Source organism: Stigmatopora argus, chromosome 21 (genome assembly GCF_051989625.1).
Source record: "Stigmatopora argus isolate UIUO_Sarg chromosome 21, RoL_Sarg_1.0, whole genome shotgun sequence".
Classification (NCBI taxonomy): Eukaryota; Metazoa; Chordata; class Actinopteri; order Syngnathiformes; family Syngnathidae; genus Stigmatopora; species Stigmatopora argus.
Window position 1 is genome coordinate 7,031,640 of NC_135407.1, and position 25,280 is coordinate 7,056,919.

General features: G+C 36.0%; 1 protein-coding gene and 1 long non-coding RNA gene across 4 annotated transcripts; one reads left to right on the top strand and one right to left on the bottom strand.

Moving 5' to 3' along the window:
- Positions 1-432: 432 nt before the first annotated feature.
- On the top strand, positions 433-15,033 carry col9a2 (procollagen, type IX, alpha 2). 2 transcript variants are annotated; one of them, XM_077589838.1, is made up of 33 exons: positions 433-571; positions 3,109-3,287; positions 4,428-4,502; positions 5,196-5,231; positions 5,312-5,374; positions 6,105-6,158; positions 6,781-6,816; positions 7,349-7,372; positions 7,461-7,514; positions 7,595-7,648; positions 8,406-8,456; positions 8,530-8,586; positions 8,781-8,834; positions 9,675-9,728; positions 10,009-10,062; positions 10,518-10,571; positions 10,652-10,705; positions 10,828-10,881; positions 10,957-11,010; positions 11,075-11,128; positions 11,645-11,689; positions 11,758-11,811; positions 11,877-11,930; positions 11,996-12,049; positions 12,125-12,196; positions 12,468-12,503; positions 12,594-12,638; positions 12,802-12,834; positions 12,925-13,071; positions 13,157-13,211; positions 13,309-13,497; positions 13,561-13,638; positions 13,963-15,033. In XM_077589838.1, the coding sequence occupies exons 2-33, from the start codon at positions 3,216-3,218 to the stop codon at positions 14,166-14,168; spliced, it is 2,076 nt and encodes a 691-aa protein (XP_077445964.1). In that variant the 5' UTR covers positions 433-571; positions 3,109-3,215; the 3' UTR covers positions 14,169-15,033. The 2 variants fall into 2 exon arrangements, with proteins under 2 accessions (XP_077445964.1, XP_077445963.1); XM_077589837.1 differs by lacking the exon at positions 433-571 and having other exon boundaries at positions 3,028-3,287.
- Positions 12,057-24,057, bottom strand: LOC144066654 (uncharacterized). Of its 2 annotated transcripts, XR_013297678.1 has the most exons (11): positions 23,431-24,057; positions 15,373-15,581; positions 15,232-15,285; positions 15,090-15,144; positions 14,356-14,407; positions 13,951-14,192; positions 13,658-13,714; positions 13,297-13,467; positions 12,900-13,231; positions 12,787-12,823; positions 12,057-12,212 (listed from the first exon to the last, which is right to left on the bottom strand). It is a non-coding gene; the product is annotated as an uncharacterized LOC144066654 (long non-coding RNA). The 2 variants fall into 2 exon arrangements; XR_013297677.1 differs by lacking the exon at positions 23,431-24,057 and having other exon boundaries at positions 15,373-15,607.
- Between the last annotated feature and the right edge of the window lie 1,223 nt (positions 24,058-25,280).

The following is a 25,280-nucleotide window of genomic DNA, read 5'->3' on the forward strand; positions in this document are numbered from 1 at the left end:
TGTGAGCCGCTCGCTGCTTGTCTAGAATGCAAAAAACAGTTTCGCCAGTTTATATTTGGCCCAAAAAACTAACTTACTTGCCGCCATTGACGACAATGGCACTGAAAAATGAAATGGAGAAAAGTGCAGAAATGCACGCACTTGGGCGCACGACTCATAAACGTCTGGTTTTGCAGCACCCTTGCCAGAATAAAATATGAAAGAATTCTATTCCGTAAGCACAGAAGGGCTGGTCAGGCAGAATAACTTCCACTTCCGGCCCACCAACTGCATGTTTGACTTGCTTTAGTGTCAGATTTCATCTCAATGACACGAGAAACGGCCATGTAAAATTGTCTGAGGAACAGCATGCGGGTGAATGAGAAATAAAGTAAAACTGTGCGATGTGCATCAAATATTAATGGCTGCCTCTGCTTTACCATTGCAAAGATTCTCAACCGTCTCGGCAAGGGGCGTTTGCCGTTTTTTGGAGCAACGTATTGTCCAAGGTTGCGCTGGCCTATTGGCCCCGGAGCTGGCCGACTCGTCCACTCTGCCGCTCTTCTCCCTGCAAGCCCTGCAGCTCCGTCAGGTACGTAATGAGCCTCCAGTGCCAAGAGCCTGTCTTCCAGAAATGTAAAATTTCACTATGGTGCACTTTTGAGCATGTTTTTTTCCTAGTTGCATTTGCACAAAAATGATAAGCTAAGATACAGAAAAAAATAAGTATGGCACATTTTCAAACTTATATAGATGCATGTTTTAAAAAAAAATCTCAATTAAGTAGTATGCAATTGTGATTGGCACACATTTAATTCCCCAAAAACTAATCCGCAATAATGTAGATATGCTTTTAAGAGTTATATAAAAAAAAAATTTAAGCATGTTTTTCCTAGCTTACATTTGCACAAAAATGCTAAGCTAAGAAACAGAAAAAATAACTATTACACATTTTCAGACTTGTATAGAGGCATGTTTTTTTAAAAATCTCAATTAAGTAGTATGCAATTGTGATTGGCACACATTTAATTCCCAAAAACTAATCCGCAATAATGTAGATATGCTTTTAAGAGTTATATAATTTCAAGTCACTAATGGAAAATGTCAGCATAGGAAAAAAACATAAAAAATTAAGATAAAAAACAGGTTAGTAATGTATATATTTTAACCACTCGAACACGCGCTGAAACAACTGGCGCTGGAATCTTGCAGTGATATTTATTGAAAAAGATAGAATGGAAGCAGAAATTTGAATCCACCCACGTCTTATGCTGATTTTTGACCTTCCCGTAACCCATGCTGACCTCAATCTGACTTCATATTTCTTTGTTTCTAGTAAGAGAAATAGGAAAATCCTTCCAGTCAGTGCTGTATTTTTACCGCACATATACTTCCACAAGCTCACACAATGCATATTATAGTGTGAGGGCTTTATTTTGTTTGATTGGACTTGGTTTATTCTGATAGCTATGGTTGCATAACAAATAGTCTGACGCACAAATATACAATTATATAAAACAGTAAAAAAGAAGACAGTAAGTAGAAAGCAAACCAAAAAAAAACACTTTAAAGAGTTATTAATGATGAATCACTTCCGAGCTGTAGGAAAATAATATTATATTTATTTGTATTATTATTTTTGGGATACAGCATCTACTTTGGATCACATAAGACTAATTCTGTCATTTTGTATGTATACTAATATTAAGAACAGACAGATAAGTCAGCAACGGGGTGGACAAAATGAAGGGCGCATTGGATATGGTATGAGACAGCGACCATCTTGGATCTAAGAAGGCTCATAACTGGTCATGGCATCCGGAATAAAAGATGTCAACAGCAGTCAAGTAAATTCACATCAACATAGTCACCGATGCGGCCAGCCACCTGTGTTTTGCGCTGATTTAGGTTGATCAAGTATAACGCTGTCAGCGCCACGGTTCACGAGCACCCAGGTTTTCAATCAACTCAGTGGCGTGAGAGGAGGGTGTGTCCAAAGTGTCACTGACAAATGCCGAGCGTACGACCTCCGGGGGTTATCGAGGAGAAAGAGGGCGGAGTGACGTGGAAGGAAAATTGGAAGATAAAGAGATGGATGAAGCCGGACGGCAAGTCACAGAAGGGGAACGGTCAGCGATAAGTCACATGGAGACAAGCTGGGGAGTTGAGTCAAAGAGTTCAGTGGGAAGGACAAAAAAGCGGCTTGGAAAAGGACTATTTTCTTTTCCAACGCAACAACAAAACGCAGAGGTGTGAAACTGCTGTCAGGCTCGATGAACCCAAGATACGGAGGGGAAATCTTGGACAAAATAGCCCAAAGGGAGGAAGGAAGTGTGAGGACCCTGCAAGATACCAACATGCTTCACTAAATATATTCACAGTCCACCCAAAATACAAGAGTTTAGGAGATTATTTGTGAATGGGTCAAGGAAAGGTTATTGTTAAATGGAGTTACAGTGCACAGAATTGAAAATAGATCTTATTGGTGGATGAGTTAAAGCAGCTCCTACTCATAGTATAGGAATATGATTTTTTTTTACACCTTGGGCTGGTGGAAGAAGATGAATCAGAACAGAACAGATGTTAAAGCCCCTTCTTAGTTTACTGTTTAATTATGGATGCACTTTAAAACAATGGCATCATTCCTTTTCTTAAAAAGCTTCAAACTGGTACAGTACCTCTTGGCTTTGCTGCCACCCAGTGGGTTTTCAATGAAGTACATGTTTCTTGTGAGAAAAATAGTCCATTTTGGAGAAATCTCTTGGTGAAACGAAATAAGCGACCACTTAATTTCTTGATTGGTGAAAATGATAATCATTTGAAAAGAAAAGAAAACTATTCCTACATTATCATCTAATCAGAATAAGCAATTCCACCGCTCATTCTGTGAATCCTCATCCTCTAGATTTGGCATTAATAAATAAATAAAAATGAAAAAGTAATCAATTAAACCCCTAATTCAACAGTATAGGCAATGTTTGTATCCTCTAACTTCTTCTCAAATGCCTCCAATTACATCTCTGTCTAGCACCCCTCCTCCTCATTTACTCTGTCCCTCAAAGTTGGATTTTTTTTTCCTTGTGCACATACCCACGACCCCCACTCACTCCCTCACCTTCTCTGAAGCAGTTTTTATCCCAGCGGTCCCTCACAGAGCTGGCCCGGAAAGGAATAGGGGAGCAAGAAGAAAGAATTTGCCGTAGCCAGGAGAGAGAAACCGACAGAGGAGAAGGACTATGGCTTCCCTCTCGTTCGTGATCAAGTCCTGGGTGGTGCTGCAGACACTCTGCCTGGTTCTGGCCCAAGTGGTGAGTAGATAAAAGACACCTGCTCGATGCAAAATTTGAGGGGGGCCCTTAAAAACTGGGTGTCTTTTTACTTTTTTTGGTTTGATGATTTTCTACTCATTTGTTATGCTGAGTGACTCCAATTCTAAAAGAAAAGCATGGATTTTCTGCAGTGGACAGCCTTCACTTGTTTGGATTATTATTGTTACTGCATTTCAACTTTTAAACGGACAGCAGCAAGGTTACCCCAGGTGATGTTTTTTTTTTTGTAAAATATTGTTTTTTTTTTCAAACAAAGAAGAATGTCATTTGTGGAGGATGGAACTCGGAGGACTTTGGCATTGGCATCTTTACAAACAAACTAACAATGAGCACTCTGTTTGAAAGGCCGTATTTAAAGTGACACATATCTGCTGGATTCCTTTACACTGGTGGACTACATATTTTTCCTCATTTTTATGTCTTGAATACCTAAAGAAAAGGAATTTTGGATTAACCTGGAATGCTTACTACCATGAAGATGCACAGGGGTGTCGGCTGAGTGACCCCTCCTCAATATTCCTCTTTCTGTGCTTTTTTATCTTCATGTTGTTTTTAATTATTTACATTTATCGTGTTTATGGTTAAACTTTAAACTTTGTGTCCTTTTGCCCTGTGATTGGCTGGCCACCGATTCAGGGTGTCCCCTGCCTGGTGCCTGTAGTTAATGGGGATAGGCTCCAGCACCCCCAAGACTCTTGTGATACTTTCATCTTTGTTATTGAATCGTTTTTTCGTCTTTGAAGACAATATTCGCATTTTCAATCACCTTTACAAAACTGATGTTCTTATTGATTGATGTTATTATTATAAACATTATTATATTGATATAGTTCATAGTTGAAACTATTTTTAATGGTGTGATTTGTACACTTGTTTACTTGGGCATTAATAGAAATTAACATGTGTTTTGGTAACTTCCATTTAGCTTTTATTTCAGGTGCATTACTACAATTGGCTTATTTTGTTTAGTTTTATAGATTTTTGCCCAGTAATTTACAGATTTTCTTCTTCTTTTTTTAAATGTTATGCATCTGTTCCAATAAATGGGTAGAAATGAAGAAAAGAAAAGAAACAAGTCATCTACAGGTAATTTAATATGCAACTTTTGTCTGCTTTCAGAGAGGTCCTCCTGGACCTCAGGGCCAGGCGGGCATACCAGGCCCCTCTGGCACTCCTGGTTCAGACGGCATTGATGTGAGTATCCCCCACTGCTTGCCCACCTGATCCAACACAAAGAGGAGGATTGTGCGGGGTAAAAAAAAAGACAAGCTGGCACTTTAGTGTGCTTCAAAAGCTCAACCAGTAGAGGGCTCTAAAAATGCAAACAGGCAAAGCCACAAAGGAGCTCTGTTCCAGGCTAGACAGGAGGTCTTTCAGGTGGGGGGCACTCGGCAGACCTGAGGAAATCAATCTGGGTTTGTGTCAGAGTCATGTGATATATTTGTGATATTTATTTGAGCTTTTCCAAATATCCTGGACAAAAAAAATAGTTTTTGAAGCATTTACTTGGAGTCAATATTAAGCGGTCTCATGAAAAAAATCATTAAACAATTGGGAGGAACTCCAAATGGTTTGTAATCTATTAAAAAATATGAGAATTATAGATCATAGCTATTCAACAACAATGCAGTCTCATCTCATTTATGTTTAAATATACTATCTATGACTATGAATTAAAATGATTTAGGCTTAGTTTAGATGTAATCACACATACCATACCTCAATACATAACATTTACAACTTAAAAAAACGCTCAAAACATGTGTTTGCGATGATTTTGTCCAGAAACTTTCAATATGTGTACTATTGCGAACGAAGAAGTACTCAGTACTACAATCCAAATGTATCCATACCATGCCCTAATCATACATATTTTATTTTTTGCAGGGAGACAACGGTCCACCTGGCCAGCCAGGTCAACCAGTAAGTAGCATTTCATTTGAAGTCATTAAATAGCATTATTAATTGTATCTATTTTTTTTTAACGTGTGTGCTTTTGATAGGGGCCCAAGGGAGAACCAGGACAGCCTGGCCGCGATGGTGCGCCGGGAGAAAACGGTATAGATGTAAGCAAATTGCATGTTTACTTCCACATCGGGCCTTTGGGACATTTTTCAGGGGCACAAATATTATGAGAGCGATGATAGTTGCATTTATGACTACTAGTAAAGTTCCAGAGCAATGCTTTAATGGATTGTTATATTTGTTGTTGACCTCTGTAAAAGTCGTAGTAAAATCCTGCAACGTGGGTATAAAAAGGGAGCAGTCAGATATGAATCCATTTTTTGGGGGTAAGAAATGCTATTGCTTTTAATCATTCACAATGAAAAGGCTGGGATTCATTGGAATAGCAATAATATCAGCAGCTTTTGCTTCGACTTTACATTAATGGACTTATATTTTGGAGTAACATTTTAGAAGGCTGTGACTGCTCCATATTTATTGGGACATTTTGACAAACTCAATTCCCCTATGTGACTTTCAATGGTCAAGTAACAAAAAATAAGCATTGTTTTTGTTTTATGAATGGATCACTATCAGTGAATATAGATGAATCGGGGTCTTCATTTCAAAAGTGTGCCCCATAGTCAAGTTTTATACACAAGAACTGCAAACACACCATGGTTAGAGGTTTTATCAGTAATCTTCTTTGGAATTTCAATCTCCTTTCCCCCCTAATTACCTACAGGAACTGTGTCAAGTTTAATCATGTGCTAGATTGTTTCAATGTGAATTCCAGCCTCACGCACTTTGACCTCCATGCACGGATTTTTATTTTTTTTCCTCTGTTTTCAGGGTTTGATTGGTGCAAAGGGTGACCGAGGTGCGTTGGGAAGTCCTGGTCCAAAGGCAAGTGTCCCCACTTACACAAAAATAAAGAAATAAAACAACACAAACACTCAAATATACTGTTTAAAATATTTCATGACTCTAAATGTCAAAGTAGCCATCAAAGAAGAGTGTCCCCCGTTGAAGTATTTGATGCTAACTACTGAACTGATTTAGAGGCTTCACATTTAATGATGCTCGTTAAGGTGTTTGAAACTTTTGCGGCTGGGTTATTGAATTTATGGCGCCGTCGTATTCATTTATAACACCAATCTTCAGAGTAACTTCAATAGCTGACACATTAATCAGATGAAGTACATTGTGAAACATTAAAAAAAAGCTTCAGAATTGTAATGAAGTGGTAGTTTAAAGAGACGTTAAAGTGAAATAGTGTGTACTGCGTTGCACTTAAAGTCATTTATTGCATTTTACTTGTGCTTGAAAATAATTTAAGACAAAAAATGAAAATAGTACTTGCCGTGTTTCGTTTTCAGCGGGGTTACATGATGAACTATACCATCCCATTGACTAATTCTCCTATTATTTATGAAATCATCCTGCTCGTTTTGTTCAATTATTAATATATTGAATCCATTTTATTTAATGTGTTTATTCTATCATTGTTTTTTCTCTCTCTTTGCAGGGCCAGCCTGGGTTGAGTGGAGAACCTGGTAGACCTGTGAGTGTTTTTTTATTTACCAAATTGCTAGTAGTAAATACATTATAATACCTTTTTTGTGTGCAAATTCAACAAGTAATAAATAATTTTTAAATGGGGGTGATGATCTCACTACACTGAAGCATTGTTTTATAAGCATTAATGCTATTCTTCCTCAATTTTTGAAATTTTGGTTGATGGAATGAAGGTAATTCGCAGTTCTGTTCATTCCTCGGGTTGAACTGTACTATAATATAAAACCAGCAGATGGGGCTCTGTCTCCATGTTGTTGACTGTCAACCCAGTCAAAAATAAATTTTACAGTCATTCAATGTGCCAGAAGAGGAAGATGGTGGTCTTCCCTGCATTTATTTGACATCACATTTGGTACCATGGACAGTTCTCATTGAACTGCCCATAATGAATGCAAATGATGAAAGCAAAATGCAAATTGAGTGAATCCATCTTTCATCATTTAACTGCAGTATATGCTAACAAAATAATAACAAATGTCATTAAATGCTTTAACATTTTGCCTCTCTTGTACACTCAGGGACCCGGCCTCCCAGGACTTGCTGTAAGATGAATGTTTAATAGTGTCATTGTTTCATGATACACATTTTTTGGGACAGTTTGGCTATTATGGTGTTTTTCTAATTATTCAGGGTGCACCCGGGCCAATTGGGGTTCCTGGTGAACTTGGTCCAAACGGACCAAAGGTAAGCTCTTGTTGTGATTCTTAACATTAACATCAGGTTCATTTTGTTTTGGTTAACGCCCCCCTCTGCTTTGGTTTTAGGGTTTGATGGGAACTCCTGGACCGCCAGGACTCCCTGGGCCACCAGGCAAGGCAGTAAGTCTCAAGTCTTTGTTTTCTAGGTTCACACAGGGATCAATAGGTATAATTGAATTTAAAAATACAATATATGTTACATAATGTCTCCAAAAACGATCTTTCAATTTGAAAAACAGTGCAAACAAGCTGACTGAAAATATTAGCGTGGACAAGATAAGGAGCCAAATCAATAAAAACTTGACTCATGCTGATATTTTATTGTAAAAAACAATTGGCTCTTGTCTCCAGACTCCACAGAGGAGAGTATATAACTAAAAAAAAGGCCGGAACATTAGTGTATTACTTTAAAGGAGAGTATTACATATTTTGAATGAATAAAATTAAGCGTTTGATGCTTCAAAAGCAGTCATTCAAGTTAACACGACGTACGATACTGGCAAGCTTCGTGAATCTTTTGCGCATGTCCGTATACTGAAATCTCACCAGTTTGGAGTAGAAGGCTTTCAAGTATATTTTCTAGTTGGAGATATATTCTCCCACATGTATCTTTGAGATGTCTTCAATGGGAGTGATGTTTACAACTCCAGGGAGTGTATTGCTTTAGCTTTAGTGCTTATCTCATCTGCCCCACGCCAAGCCACTTTCCATCAAATGTGTGGGCTGAATCCTGCGGCCTCAGAAGAGATATTTTACCTCCACACGCAATCTATAAACACACAAAAGGTAAAATAGAGGGGTGGAAGCTGACTGTGATTTATCAGTTTGCATAAGCAACTGTTGCCAATGGCTCTCTAACAGTTCTTTACGCGTATAGGGTCCGCCGGGGAAGTTCATTGGTGGAGAAGAAGGCAGTGCCGACTTCCAGGTAAGAAAAGAAAAAAATACATCATGTCATGACACGATAATGTCATTCACAAATGTCCTTCTCCCTACAACAGTGTCCTCTCAACTGTCCAGCAGGAGCTAAGGGCCCACAGGGACTTCAGGGTGTCAAAGTGAGTGACCCCAAATTTTCTAGAAAAGCAAGAAAAATAAGGCCATTTTTTAATAGCGTGCAGATTTCCGCCAAGCCTGAAAGAACCCAAACATGTCATTGTGATATTAATGGCCATAGTGCAGGTTTCTGTGATGTGAATGGACTCCAATGACCGAGAATAATTGATTATTTTGCTTTGCGTTTGCTCTTCAGGGCCACAAAGGACGCCCCGGCGCTCTCGGAGAAGCTGGCAGTATTGGAAAAGTGGTAAGCTAGACAATCTCGCATGTTCATATTTCACAGTCCGATATTTTCAGCCGCCGTTCAGAACCGGCAGCGGCGAGGATTAGTTCTAATGAAGCCCCCCGAGGCACATGACGGGAGTTAATCTGGCTGGAGTAGTCGGGTCTGGCAGGGGGGTCGGCGTAGAGGGCGAGAGGGATAAAAGGGCGATGGGAAGCCAGGTATGCGGGTGGGAGGATGAGCCAGTCAGGGTTCATGTGCTCATCTCACCTTGGCTGTATTAAGCAAATTTAATGACCATGGTGGAAAATGTTCAACAGACGCGAGTCAGCCTGTGGGTTTGCTCCAAAGGGACTACGAAAGTGGTAACGAAGCTTATCATTGGGTAGCATTACAATTAGGGAAATATGCTGATTTTGATCTGTCCGAAAAAATAAGGTCAGTACTACTTTTAAAATGCCTAAAACTAAATTTTCATGTATGAATGATGCTAACTTGAATATTGAGTGTTTGGGTGATGCAGCTGAACAAGTAACATGCCAGAAAAGCTTTTATGGCCCTGGATGAAATCCTTCAATCCTCGTTTTTTTGGATGTGTATCACAGATTTCAAATATTCATGCTCAGAAAAACATCCAAAGTTGAACTTCCTTTTAATTGGTAATCACTTTGTTGACTTTCAAAAGCTGAAATGAGTTGGAATAGACTCTGATGGCTGGTTTTAAGGATGTGAGTTCGCTCGAGTTAAAGTGTAGCATGGAACAACTATCCTTAAGTATATTACTGATAACATTAGCACTATTTTTTGTTTGTTTGTTTGTTTGTTTGTTTCTCCTATGAACACAGTTTAATTTTTATGATCTAGGGAATCAAAGGCGAAGTGGGGCTCTCCGGAGAACAAGGCATTCCCGGACCTTCGGTACGTTAAAAACACTCAATGAAGTACATTATATGATTTAAATTGTGGCCGGATGATTCGCCGAAAGACGTTTGGCCGATGGACGTTTGGCCGAAGGACAGGTCGCGGAATGGACGTTTTGCCGAACGGCCGTTCGGCCGAATGAACGTTCGGCGAAACGTCCATTCGGTGACCTGTCCTTCGGCGAAACGTCTTTCGGCGAATCATCCGAGTACCAATTTAAATAACTATCTTTTTGTTCCCTGGTGATTGTTTTACATTGCTTACTGTTTTCTTAAAGGGTCCAATGGGCGTGAGGGGTTATCCAGGAATGATGGGTCCCAAAGGAGAGGCGGTGAGGAATAACTCTTCTTTTTTTTTTTTTTCCATACTTTCCTAACTTTATTGACCACTTTATCTTTGGAGGAAAGGCTGCTCTCCTTTTTTTAGATGAGCTTCAAGTAGCCAGAGTAGGACCTGCCCCCCGTAGTACAAACATCATCCATTACTCGCAACGGGGACATATGGAAATGATGCCACGGCACATCTCTCGCTTCCTCTAATGAGTCGGGGTTATCTGGGTCCGCAATGTCTCCATATGTAGTTAATGATCCTCCGGGGCAATCTATCTTGCCGTTAAAATTAGCCGTCTTAGCCGAGTTAGTCGCCAAGCCAAAATGGCTCCTCACTTTCTTTGTGACTCGCATTAGTGGATTGAGCTCAGCCCTAATTGCCCCTTCATCAACGGGGACAAACAGGCGACCCATCTCCAGCCATTAAATGCCACTTGTTGCGCTTTTTTTTTCTCAGGGACCTCGCGGTTACAAGGGCATCGGCGGACCAGTAGGGATTCCCGGACCTCCAGTAAGAACCCCCGCGAGCACAGGTTTGTGTTGATAGTAAAAGAAGATCCACACATCTTAGGTAATCTATTTCATTTTCAGGGTGAGGAGGGACCTCAGGGTGCTCCTGGAGAGGCCGGAGACAAGGGAGATAAAGTAGGTGACTTTCACAGCGTGTTCTGCTGAATATTTTGGGCTGAAAGATATATTTAAAAAAAAAAATCCTATCCTGGTGTGTGATTTGAATACATTAACATTCATTTGATTCTCTTCCTCAGGGCAGCCCTGGTATTCAGGGACCTCAGGGTGCAGTAGGCAAAAAAGGAGACAATGTGAGTTGTTTTTTTTTGGTGCGCCGTAAGATCCTGCCGATTGAAGTCCTCTGGCTCACGCGTCTGCATTTTCAGGGCCTGCCTGGCATTGATGGAAAAGATGGCACACCTGGTATTCCTGGACTCAAAGTAAGAGCTGCCCTGCCGTCCTTGCCAAATATTTTCTTTTAATTTCCGCCTTTTTTTTTCTCAGGGTGGGCCCGGTCAAGCTGGGATGCCGGGTCCTGCTGGTCACCACGGAACGGCGGTGAGTGATTCAAATATTCATTCATTGTTACTCGGGCCATGTTTGGTACACAGGCGAGGAATACCAGCCAATGGGAACTGGTCTCCTTTTCCTTTGTTGCTTACTGGGCTCTCTTCCAGAATAATGGAGAACCTGTGACCAAAGTTGTCCTAGAATTTTAAACTACCCTCAGACAGCGTCCCCTTCCCGCGACATAGTGATTTATCAAAATAAAAGCAGGAGTGATTCACATTTGTGTACGCGCCATTCGGAGTAGGGGGTAATGGAGCATGAGATGCAGGCTTTGGCGAGGGCGGTCATTCCACTGACACTGCTCCAAATACTGTCATGTAATAATAGTGCGATGCATATCTATAATAATAAGCTGTAGTTAAAATGTGTATATTCTTCATCACGGACATCATGATTTTCACACTTGTCAAATTCGATCAATTAACTTCACTAGGCACGGCGAGCTGCTCTATTGATTTGCTTTTGATGAATATTATATTGGATTTTTCTCATGTATGTCTACAGGGATTGCCCGGGAGTCCAGGCACGAAAGGCGGGCCTGGAGTTAAAGTAAGCCTCGATTCACGTAATCGACAACATATTTTTTACGCTCGACATCTAATTATCTGTCTTGACAGGGCGAGCCTGGACCACGGGGTCGTGCTGGCGTGTCCGGTGCCCCCGGACCTCTGGTAACACACGTTAATTCATTACGCAGATGACCTTCTGTTGCTTATGTTAAATGTCTTGTTGCTAGGGCGAACCCGGTGTTCCTGGTGAGGCCGGTATGACAGGAGTCCCCGGTCCTAAGGTAAATATACGAATATTCATATCACATTGTGATGACCCAGATGCTTAACCTATTGGAAATTACAGGGGGACAGAGGTCAGCGTGGCCCGGTAGGACCCCAAGGAATAGTCGGGAAGATCGTAAGTAGCGTTTATGCCTTTATTTCATTTATAAAAGTCTGAAGCAAGAATTCATTCAGTGTTCTTCATTGGCAGGGCATCAAAGGAGAGAGGGGGCCAATGGGTGTCCCAGGTGCTCAAGGACTCAGTGGAACCAAAGGAGACAAGGTGAGCTTTGAAAGATCTGCAGAAACAGAGTTGAAAATTTGTATCCGTTAGGTGGCAGTGTTTAACCAGGAGTAAAGTTATAATTCCATAGTAAATCACAGCATGAGGCAAGCACTATTTATCATCTCAACTTCCTCATTGTCCTTGGTTTAACGATTAGGTCACATCTTCTTACCTTGTCTTTCCTTAGCTATGTCGATGCTGGCTTGAATCAATACTTATATTTAATGATACATGTATTAAAACTGAAAAAACAATGTTTTTATTTCAGGCATTCCAAGGAAAAAGTGGGTCAAAGGGAGACATTGTGAGTAGGAGTTTTGCACTTTTAAAACTCTGAAAATTGACCAATTTAAAAGGTAGGGTCCACGTTCTTGACCTCTTTCTTGATTTCTAGGGTGACCCAGGTGTGGAGGGATTGGGTGGCGAGAAAGGAGAAAAGGTAAGAAAGCAATTTGAGTGCAGATGCTTCAAGCTGAAACATAGGATAACAATTGAGAGGAAAAACTGAAGTTGTAAGAATTTGAGAAAAAGGTCAAACGTGTCTAGATGCCTCGTGATGTGAAAAAATGTTCACTTGAAAATGTTACCTTTGGTTTTGATAGGGTTTTTCTGGAGAACCTGGGCCTAAAGGACAGGTAAGCTTTGTAAATGTATTGTTTTTTTTTTTTTCTACATTGAATCAATAATCGCAAAACATGACCTTTTACTCTCTTTTTGCGGTATAGCAAGGGGTGAGGGGGGATCCTGGACACAACGGTCCAACTGGAGACCCTGGAAAGCCAGGTGACCAAGGACCTGCCGGGCTTCCTGGCCCAAGAGGACTCAATGGAGTGCGAGGCGTCCCTGGCAAGTCTGGCATTCAGGGCTCACTGGTGAGTCGAATTTATTTTACATTTTCTACTGTGAAATACTTGCCAAAGTTTCGGAACTTAAGACGCATTTGGATCATCTCCTCAGGGGCGGGATGCATCTGATCAGCATATTATTGAAGTGGTGCTGAAGATGTTGCAAGGTAGGCATCCAGAGATTTGCCTTGAAAATAATCAAAGTCCCAAATGACCAAAATGCTATTACCCCATGAATAAATTCATCTATACCTTCTATTACAGAGAGGCTTGCAGCCGTGGCCGTGAGTGCTAAGAGGGCTGTGCTCGGTGGCGCCGGGGTCATGGGACCTCCGGGCCCTCCTGGATCTGCAGGCCCACCGGGACCTCAGGGACCACATGGTTTGCCTGGTACAAGGGGCATTCCTGGTGTGTTTGGTGCTCCTGGACAGATTGGAAACACAGGGTTAAAAGGTAGAAAACGACAAAAGGTCTTTTCAGAGATCATCCGAGTCAAAACTAATGATTTCTTTTCAGGAAAGAGAGGGGCCAAGGGTGACCGAGGAGATCCTGGCAAACCCCACCAAGGACCCCCAGGACCCCATGGAATTCAAGGCAAGTGAGATTATCTTACCGGGGATGATGTGGATGGAGTTGGGGGGCTGCTCTCCTCTCACCGTTGTAGGAGAGCCTGTTTAAAAAGCATCATTAACTTCAGTCATTTAAACACATGCTCTTGAGTGATAATCTAAGTTCGCAACAGCTGAATCTCCTTCAAACGGAGAAAAAAACAACCTCATCTGCAAATTTGTATATGCATACATGTCATTTTAACGCCAATCAAATGATAAAAGTAGTTCCCAAATATGTTGTGCTAACTAACTTAAGTGCCAGTGAAAAATATGTTCAGATTTTAAAGATCGCTACCTTACTTTGCAGGTCCTCCCGGAGTCGACGGCGTGGCGCGAGACGGCAGGCCAGGCGAGAGCGGCCCTCCGGGATCGGCCGGCCTAGCCGGTCATCCCGGTAAAGCGGGGCCCTCGGGTCTCCCGGGCTTTTGCGAGGCGGCCATGTGCCTGGCGGCGTCGGCGTACACATCTCCCAGACTACAGGAGGCAGGAGCCATCAAAGGACCCAACGTTTAGAGCGCCGTCTCCATTCACCAGTTCCTAAAAATGGAGAGAAGGACTGAGACCACTCTTCTCACTTGAACATCACGAGGAAGAGGAGAGTAAGAGCACATCGACCCAATGTGCGTCCGAGCCCCGATGGAAAGTTCCCTCTTCTTAATCCTTACAACAAAATGACAACATCAGTTCACATTGGACCCACCTCCTTCTGAATGTTCCACTTCTTTGGATCCACTTCCAATGTTGTCCACGAGCTGAGGGGTAAAGTAAAAAGTTGATTTGGTTTTATTGATGCAACATTTTGGGATTAGCTAGGAAGGTAACTTTCCTTAAAACTGTGCAAAGGATTAATAAATCATTCTGAGATGTACTCTCAGTACAAATACCTTTGTAACTGTATTATTGCGGATTGTACGCTTGAATAGAATTTCTCATTCAGCCCCCATCGGTGTCCCAAGTTTTATCCTTTCTCCATTACCCGCTTTCTGCCCAAGTCTCATTTTCGAAACTAACGACTACTTTATCTCTTCCTCTTGTTGCCTGGCAACGGCATATCCCCACGGGCACTCCCATCTCCCACAATGCAGTGCTGTAAATCTTTGTAAATGTGTGTTGATTATTATGTAGAGGGAAAAAGAAGGGGTTGTGAGGCGCATGGACATAGAATCTAGAGATAAATCAAATTTCAGAAATACTAAAAAATCTGTTTGCAATTTGTTACTATCCGAGTGTACCACTGTCGGCAATCAAATGAATGATTTAATCATTAACGTGAGTTATTTATTATTAATATAATCAAATGTTAACTCTTTTTTCCCTGGCTGTTAAAGTCTTCTCAAAACAATAAAAGTGAACCTTTTATAAAATCCAATGTTCTCTATTACATTGTAAAATTGCTCATTATTTTTAGCTCATAGGGTCAGAGTGGCCACTCACCTTTGTGAAAGGTAGTACGTTCAAATCCTGCAACATCCAAGTTGTCACTCTTGAGCTGAAACGGAAACATAGTGAACCATTCCGTGCAATGGTATGGAGGTGGGTGGAGAACTTAGCTCAAAAGGTAAGAGCGCCCGCTCACTGTGCAAAAGGTAGCGGGATCGAATTTCATGTTCTCCAAATTGTCACTCTCGACCTGAAACGGAAACATAGTGAGCCACTCCATGCAATAGAAAGGAGGTGGGTGGAGAACTTAGCTCATGGGGTAAGAGTGCCTGCTCACCGTGCGAAAGGTAGCAGGGTTGAATCCTGCAACATCCAAGTTGTCACGCTGAAGGCTCGCGCAACCCCGTGCGGGGGTGCTCAGGATTCAGAAAACGGCAAGACGAGCGAGACACCGAGTTCGACGACATGCCGAACAAGGATGGACTTGGTGAGACCATAGTCATTTTGTCAATAGAATAAATCGTTGTTTTTTTTACGAAAAAACACCTTACTATACTATGTCGTTTTTCAAGAAAAAAGCCTTACTATACTATGTCGTTTTTTTCAAGAAAAAAAGCCTTACTTTACTATGTCGTTTTTTAAAGAAAAAAGCCTTACTATACTCTCGTTTTTTAAGAAAAAAAGCCTTACTATATACTGTCATTTTTTTTAAAAAGCCTAACTATACTACGTCGTTTTATTAAGAAAAAAAGCCTTACTATACTATGTCAGTTTTTAAGGAAAAAGCCTCACTATACTATGTCGTTTTTTAAGAAAAAAAGCCTTACTATACTATGTCGTTTTTTACGAAAAAAGCCTTACTATACTATGTCGTTTTTCAAGAAAAAAGCCTTACTATACTATGTCGTTTTATTACGAAAAAAAGCCTTACTGTACTATGTCGTTTTTTTACGAAAAAAGCCTTACTATACTATGTTGTTTTTTAAGAAAAAAAGCCTTTCTATACTATGTTGTTTTTTTACGAAAAAAGCCTTACTATACTATGTCGTTTTTTTACGAAAAAAAGCCTTACTATACTATGTCGTTTTTCAAGAAAAAAGCCTTACTATACTATGTCGTTTTATTAGGAAAAAAAGCCTTACTATACTATGTCGGTTTTTTGAAAGCCTTACTATACTATGTCGTTTTTCAAGAAAAAAGCCTTACTATACTATGTCGTTTTATTAAGAAAAAAAGCCTTACTATACTATGTCGTTTTATTACGAAAAAAAGCCTTATGTCGTTTTTTTACGAAAAAAAGCCTTACTATACTATGTCGTTTTTTTTAAAGCCTTACTATACTATGTCGTTTTTCAAGAAAAAAGCCTTACTATACTATGTTGTTTTATTATGAAAAAAAGCCTTACTATACTATGTCGTTTTTTTTAAAAGCCTTACTATACTATGTCGTTTTTCAAGAAAAAAGCCTTACTATACTATGTTGTTTTTTTACGAAAAAAGCCTTACTATACTATGTCGTTTTTTTACGAAAAAAGCCTTACTATACTATATCGTTTTTCGAGAAAAAAGCCTTACTATACTATGTCGTTTTATTAAGAAAAAAAGCCTTACTATACTATGTCGTTTTTCAAGAAAAAAGCCTTACAATATGTTAGGTTTTCATTATTCCAACACAATACTATGTCGTTTTATTAAGAAAAAAAGCCTTACTATACTATGTCGTTTTTTACGAAAAAAGCCTTACTATACTATGTTGTTTTATTAAGAAAAAAAGCCTTACTATACTATGTCGTTTTTTTACGAAAAAAGCCTTACTATACTATGTCGTTTTTTTACGAAAAAAGCCTTACTATACTATGTCGTTTTTTTAAGGAAAAAGCCTCACTATACTATGTCGTTTTTTAAGGAAAAAGCCTCACTATACTATGTCGTTTTTTAAGAAAAAAAGCCTTACTATACTATGTTGTTTTATTAAGAAAAAAAGCCTTACTATACTATGTCGTTTTTTTTAAAGCCTTACTATACTATGTCGTTTTTTTTAAAGCCTTACTATACTATGTCGTTTTTTACGAAAAAAGCCTTACTATACTATGTCGTTTTTCAAGAAAAAAGCCTTACTATACTATGTCGTTTTATTATGAAAAAAAGCCTTACTGTACTATGTCGTTTTTTTTAAAAGCCTTACTATACTATGTCGTTTTATTACGAAAAAAAGCCTTATGTCGTTTTTTTACGAAAAAAAGCCTTATGTCGTTTTTTTACGAAAAAAAGCCTTACTATACTATGTCGTTTTTTTTTAAAGCCTTACTATACTATGTCGTTTTTCAAGAAAAAAGCCTTACTATACTATGTCGTTTTATTAGGAAAAAAAGCCTTACTATACTATGTTGTTTTTTTACGAAAAAAGCCTTACTTTACTATGTCGTTTTTTTTAAAGCCTTACTATACTATGTCGTTTTTCAAGAAAAAAGCCTTACTATACTATGTCGTTTTTTTACGAAAAAAGCCTTACTATACTATGTCGTTTTTTTACGAAAAAAGCCTTACTAGACTATGTCGTTTTTCAAGAAAAAAGCCTTACTATACTATGTCGTTTTATTAAGAAAAAAAGCCTTACTATACTATGTCGTTTTTTTACGAAAAAAGCCTTACTATACTATGTCGTTTTTTTTAAAGCCTTACTATACTATGTCGTTTTTTTTAAAGCCTTACTATACTATGTCGTTTTTTTAAAGCCTTACTATACTATGTCGTTTTTCAAGAAAAAAGCCTTACTATACTATGTCGTTTTATTATGAAAAAGAGCCTTACTATACTATGTCGTTTTTTTACGAAAAAAGCCTTACTATACTATGTCGTTTTTCAAGAAAAAAAGCCTTACTTTACTATGTCGTTTTATTAAGAAAAAAAGCCTTACTATACTATGTCGTTTTTTTACGAAAAAAGCCTTACAAGACTATGTCGTTTTTTTTAAAAGCCTTACTATACTATGTCGTTTTTTTTAAAAGCCTTACTATACTATGTCGTTTTTCAAGAAAAAAGCCTTACTATACTATGTCGTTTTATTATGAAAAAAGCCTTACTATACTATGTCGTTTTATTATGAAAAAAGCCTTACTATACTATGTCGTTTTATTATGAAAAAAGCCTTACTATACTATGTCGTTTTTTTTTAAAGCCTTACTATACTATGTCGTTTTTTACGAAAAAAGCCTTACTGTACTATGTCGTTTTTCAAGAAAAAAGCCTTACTTTACTATGTCGTTTTATTAAGAAAAAAAGCCTTACTATACTATGTCGTTTTTTTACGAAAAAAGCCTTACAAGACTATGTCGTTTTTTTTAAAAGCCTTACTATACTATGTCGTTTTTCAAGAAAAAAGCCTTACTATACTATGTCGTTTTATTATGAAACAAGCCTTACTATACTATGTCGTTTTATTATGAAAAAAGCCTTACTATACTATGTCGTTTTTTTTTTAAAGCCTTACTATACTATGTCGTTTTTCAAGAAAAAAGCCTTACTATACTATGTCGTTTTATTAAGAAAAAAAGCCTTACTATACTATGTTGTTTTTTTACGAAAAAAGCCTTACTATACTATGTTGTTTTTTTATGAAAAAAGCCTTACTATACTATGTCGTTTTTTTACGAAAAAAGCCTTACTATACTATGTCGTTTTTCAAGAAAAAAGCCTTACTATACTATGTCGTTTTATTAAGAAAAAAAGCCTTACTATACTATGTCGTTTTTTTACGAAAAAAGCCTTACTATACTATGTCGTTTTTTTAAAGCCTTACTATACTATGTCGTTTTTCAAGAAAAAAGCCTTACTATACTATGTCGTTTTATTAAGAAAAAAAGCCTTACTATACTATGTCGTTTTTTTACGAAAAAAGCCTTACTATACTATGTCGTTTTTCAAGAAAAAAGCCTTACTATACTATGTCGTTTTATTAAGAAAAAAAGCATTACTATACTATGTCGTTTTTCAAGAAAAAAGCCTTACCATACTATGTCGTTTTATTATGAAAAAAGCCTTACTATACTATGTCGTTTTTTTTTAAAAGCCTTACTATACTATGTCGTTTTTTAAGGAAAAAGCCTCACTATACTATGTCGTTTTTTAAGAAAAAAAGCCTTACTATACTATGTCGTTTTATTAAGAAAAAAAGCCTTACTATACTATGTCGTTTTATTAAGAAAAAAAGCCTTACTATACTATGTCGTTTTTTTTACGAAAAAAGCCTTACTATACTATGTCGTTTTTTTTAAAAGCCTTACTATACTATGTCGTTTTTTTTAAAAGCCTTACTATACTATGTCGTTTTTCAAGAAAAAAGCCTTACTATACTATGTCGTTTTTCAAGAAAAAAGCCTTACTATACTATGTCGTTTTATTATGAAAAAAAGCCTTACTATACTATGTCGTTTTTCAAGAAAAAAGCCTTACTATACTATGTCGTTTTATTATGAAAAAAAGCCTTACTATACTATGTCGATTTTCAAGAAAAAAGCCTTACTATACTATGTCGTTTTATTAAGAAAAAAAGCCTTACTATACTATGTCGTTTTATTATCAAAAAAGCCTTACTATACTATGTCGTTTTTTTTTAAAGCCTTACTATACTATGTCGTTTTTCAAGAAAAAAGCCTTACTATACTATGTCGTTTTATTAGGAAAAAAAGCCTTACTATACTATGTTGTTTTTTAACGAAAAAAGCCTTACTTTACTATGTCGTTTTTTTTTAAAGCCTTACTATACTATGTCGTTTTTCAAGAAAAAAGCCTTACTATACTATGTCGTTTTTTTACGAAAAAAGCCTTACTATACTATGTCGTTTTTTTACGAAAAAAGCCTTACTATACTATGTCGTTTTTCAAGAAAAAAGCCTTACTATACTATGTCGTTTTATTAAGAAAAAAGCCTTACAAGACTATGTCGTTTTTTTTAAAAGCCTTACTATACTATGTCGTTTTTCAAGAAAAAAGCCTTACTATACTATGTCGTTTTATTATGAAAAAAGCCTTACTATACTATGTCGTTTTATTATGAAAAAAGCCTTACTATACTATGTCGTTTTTTTTTAAAGCCTTACTATACTATGTCGTTTTTTACGAAAAAAGCCTTACTGTACTATGTCGTTTTTCAAGAAAAAAGCCTTACTATACTATGTCGTTTTATTACGAAAAAAAGCCTTACTGTACTATGTCGTTTTTTTTAAAAGCCTTACTATACTATGTCGTTTTTCAAGAAAAAAGCCTTACTATACTATATCGTTTTATTAAGAAAAAAAGCCTTACTATACGATGTCGTTTTTTTACGAAAAAAGCCTTACTATACTATGTTGTTTTTTAAGAAAAAAAGCCTTTCTATACTATGTTGTTTTTTTACGAAAAAAGCCTTACTATACTATGTCGTTTTTTTACGAAAAAAAGCCTTACTATACTATGTTGTTTTTCAAGAAAAAAGCCTTACTATACTATGTCGTTTTATTATGAAAAAAAGGCTTACTATACTATGTCGGTTTTTTTAAAGCCTTACTATACTATGTCGTTTTTCAAGAAAAAAGCCTTACTATACTATGTCGTTTTATTATGAAAAAGAGCCTTACTATACTATGTCGTTTTTTTACGAAAAAAGCCTTACTATACTATGTCGTTTTTCAAGAAAAAAGCCTTACTATACTATGTCGTTTTTTTACGAAAAAAGCCTTACAAGACTATGTCGTTTTTTTTAAAAGCCTTACTATACTATGTCGTTTTTCAAGAAAAAAGCCTTACTATACTATGTCGTTTTATTATGAAAAAAGCCTTACTATACTATGTCGTTTTATTATGAAAAAAGCCTTACTATACTATGTCGTTTTTTTTTAAAGCCTTACTATACTATGTCGTTTTTCAAGAAAAAAGCCTTACTATACTATGTCGTTTTATTAAGAAAAAAAGCCTTACTATACTATGTTGTTTTTTTACGAAAAAAGCCTTACTATACTATGTCGTTTTTTTATGAAAAAAGCCTTACTATACTATGTCGTTTTTCAAGAAAAAAGCCTTACTATACTATGTCGTTTTATTAAGAAAAAAAGCATTACTATACTATGTCGTTTTTCAAGAAAAAAGCCTTACTATACTATGTCGTTTTATTAAGAAAAAAAGCCTTACTATACTATGTCGTTTTTTACGAAAAAAGCCTTACTATACTATGTCGTTTTTTTTTACGAAAAAAGCCTTACTATACTATGTCGTTTTTTTTAAAAGCCTTACTATACTATGTCGTTTTTCAAGAAAAAAGCCTTACTATACTATGTCGTTTTTTTTAAAAGCCTTACTATACTATGTCGTTTTTCAAGAAAAAAGCCTTACTATACTATGTCGTTTTATTATGAAAAAAAGCCTTACTATACTATGTCGTTTTATTAAGAAAAAAAGCCTTACTATACTATATCGTTTTTTTACGAAAAAAGCCTTACTATACTATGTCGTTTTTTTTAAAGCCTTACTATACTATGTCGTTTTTCAAGAAAAAAGCCTTACTATACTATGTCGTTTTATTATGAAAAAAAGCCTTACTATACTATGTCGTTTTTTTGAAAGCCTTACTATACTATGTCGTTTTTCAAGAAAAAAGCCTTACTATACTATGTTGTTTTACTAAGAAAAAAAGCCTTACTATACTATGTTGTTTTTTTATGAAAAAAGCCTTACTATACTATGTCGTTTTTTTACGAAAAAAGCCTTACTATACTATGTCGTTTTTCAAGAAAAAAGCCTTACTATACTATGTCGTTTTATTAAGAAAAAAAGCCTTACTATACTATGTCGTTTTTTACGAAAAAAGCCTTACTATACTATGTCGTTTTTTTTTACGAAAAAAGCCTTACTATACAATGTCGTTTTTTTTAAAAGCCTTACTATACTATGTCGTTTTTCAAGAAAAAAGCCTTACTATACTATGTCTTTTTTTAAAAGCCTTACTATACTATGTCGTTTTTCAAGAAAAAAGCCTTACTATACTATGTCGTTTTTTTTAAAAGCCTTACTATACTATGTCGTTTTTCAAGAAAAAAGCCTTACTATACTATGTCGTTTTATTATGAAAAAAAGCCTTACTATACTATGTCGATTTTCAAGAAAAAAGCCTTACTATACTATGTTGTTTTATTAAGAAAAAAAGCCTTACTATACTATGTCGTTTTTTTACGAAAAAAGCCTTACTATACTATGTCGTTTTTTTACGAAAAAAGCCTTACTATACTATGTCGTTTTTCAAGAAAAAAGCCTTACTATACTATGTCGTTTTATTATGAAAAAAAGCCTTACTATACTATGTCGTTTTTCAAGAAAAAAGCCTTACTATACTATGTCGTTTTATTAAGAAAAAAAGCCTTACTATACTATGTCGTTTTTTACGAAAAAAGCCTTACTATACTATGTCGTTTTTTTTTACGAAAAAAGCCTTACTATACTATGTCGTTTTTTTTAAAAGCCTTACTATACTATGTCGTTTTTCAAGAAAAAAGCCTTACTATACTATGTCGTTTTTTTTAAAAGCCTTACTATACTATGTCGTTTTTCAAGAAAAAAGCCTTACTATACTATGTCGTTTTATTATGAAAAAAAGCCTTACTATACTATGTCGTTTTATTAAGAAAAAAAGCCTTACTATACTATGTCGTTTTTTTACGAAAAAAGCCTTACTATACTATGTCGTTTTTTTTAAAGCCTTACTATACTATGTCGTTTTTCAAGAAAAAAGCCTTACTATACTATGTCGTTTTATTATGAAAAAAAGCCTTACTATACTATGTCGTTTTTTTGAAAGCCTTACTATACTATGTCGTTTTTCAAGAAAAAAGCCTTACTATACTATGTTGTTTTACTAAAAAAAAAGCCTTACTATACTATGTTGTTTTTTTATGAAAAAAGCCTTACTATACTATGTCGTTTTTTTACGAAAAAAGCCTTACTATACTATGTCGTTTTTCAAGAAAAAAGCCTTACTATACTATGTCGTTTTTTTACGAAAAAAGCCTTACTATACTATGTCGTTTTTTTTAAAAGCCTTACTATACTATGTCGTTTTTCAAGAAAAAAGCCTTACTATACTATGTCTTTTTTTTAAAAGCCTTACTATACTATGTCGTTTTTCAAGAAAAAAGCCTTACTATACTATGTCGTTTTTTTTAAAAGCCTTACTATACTATGTCGTTTTTCAAGAAAAAAGCCTTACTATACTATGTCGTTTTATTATGAAAAAAAGCCTTACTATACTATGTCGTTTTATTAAGAAAAAAAGCCTTACTATACTATGTCGTTTTTTTACGAAAAAAGCCTTACTATACTATGTCGTTTTTTTTAAAAGCCTTACTATACTATGTCGTTTTTTTAAAGCCTTACTATACTATGTCGTTTTTCAAGAAAAAAAGCCTTACTATACTATGTCGTTTTATTAAGAAAAAAAGCCTTACTATACTATGTCGTTTTTTTACGAAAAAAGCCTTACTATACTATGTCGTTTTTTTTAAAGCCTTACTATACTATGTCGTTTTTCAAGAAAAAAGCCTTACTATACTATGTCGTTTTATTATGAAAAAAAGCCTTACTATACTATGTCGTTTTTTTGAAAGCCTTACTATACTATGTCGTTTTTCAAGAAAAAAGCCTTACTATACTATGTCGTTTTTCAAGAAAAAAGCCTTACTATACTATGTCGTTTTATTATGAAAAAAGCCTTACTATACTATGTCGTTTTATTATGAAAAAAGCCTTACTATACTATGTCGTTTTTTTTTAAAGCCTTACTATACTATGTCGTTTTTCAAGAAAAAAGCCTTACTATACTATGTCGTTTTATTAAGAAAAAAAGCCTTACTATACTATGTTGTTTTTTTACGAAAAAAGCCTTACTATACTATGTCGTTTTTTTATGAAAAAAGCCTTACTATACTATGTCGTTTTTCAAGAAAAAAGCCTTACTATACTATGTCGTTTTATTAAGAAAAAAAGCATTACTATACTATGTCGTTTTTCAAGAAAAAAGCCTTACCATACTATGTCGTTTTATTATGAAAAAAGCCTTACTATACTATGTCGTTTTTTTTTAAAAGCCTTACTATACTATGTCGTTTTTTAAGGAAAAAGCCTCACTATACTATGTCGTTTTTTAAGAAAAAAAGCCTTACTATACTATGTCGTTTTATTAAGAAAAAAAGCCTTACTATACTATGTCGTTTTATTAAGAAAAAAAGCCTTACTATACTATGTCGTTTTTTTTACGAAAAAAGCCTTACTATACTATGTCGTTTTTTTTAAAAGCCTTACTATACTATGTCGTTTTTCAAGAAAAAAGCCTTACTATACTATGTCGTTTTTCAAGAAAAAAGCCTTACTATACTATGTCGTTTTATTATGAAAAAAAGCCTTACTATACTATGTCGTTTTTCAAGAAAAAAGCCTTACTATACTATGTCGTTTTATTATGAAAAAAAGCCTTACTATACTATGTCGATTTTCAAGAAAAAAGCCTTACTATACTATGTCGTTTTATTATGAAAAAAAGCCTTACTATACTATGTCGTTTTATTAAGAAAAAAAGCCTTGCTATACTATGTCGTTTTTTTTACGAAAAAAGCCTTACTATACTATGTCGGTTTTTTTAAAAGCCTTACTATATGTCGTTTTTCAAGAAAAAAGCCTTACTATACTATGTCATTTTATTATGAAAAAAAGCCTTACTATACTATGTCGTTTTTCAAGAAAAAAGCCTTACTATACTATGTCGTTTTATTATGAAAAAAAGCCTTACTATACTATGTCGATTTTCAAGAAAAAAGCCTTACTATACTATGTTGTTTTATTAAGAAAAAAAGCCTTACTATACTATGTCGTTTTTTTACGAAAAAAGCCTTACTATACTATGTCGTTTTTTTACGAAAAAAGCCTTACTATACTATGTCGTTTTTTTTAAAAGCCTTACTATACTATGTCGTTTTTTTTAAAAGCCTTACTATACTATGTCGTTTTTCAAGAAAAAAAGCCTTACTATACTATGTCGTTTTTTTACGAAAAAAGCCTTACTATACTATGTCGTTTTATTATGAAAAAAGCCTTACTATACTATGTCGTTTTTTACGAAAAAAGCCTTACTATACTATGTTGTTTTTCAAGAAAAAAGCCTTACTATACTATGTTGTTTAATTAGGAAAAAAAGCCTTACTATACTATGTTGTTTTTTTTACGAAA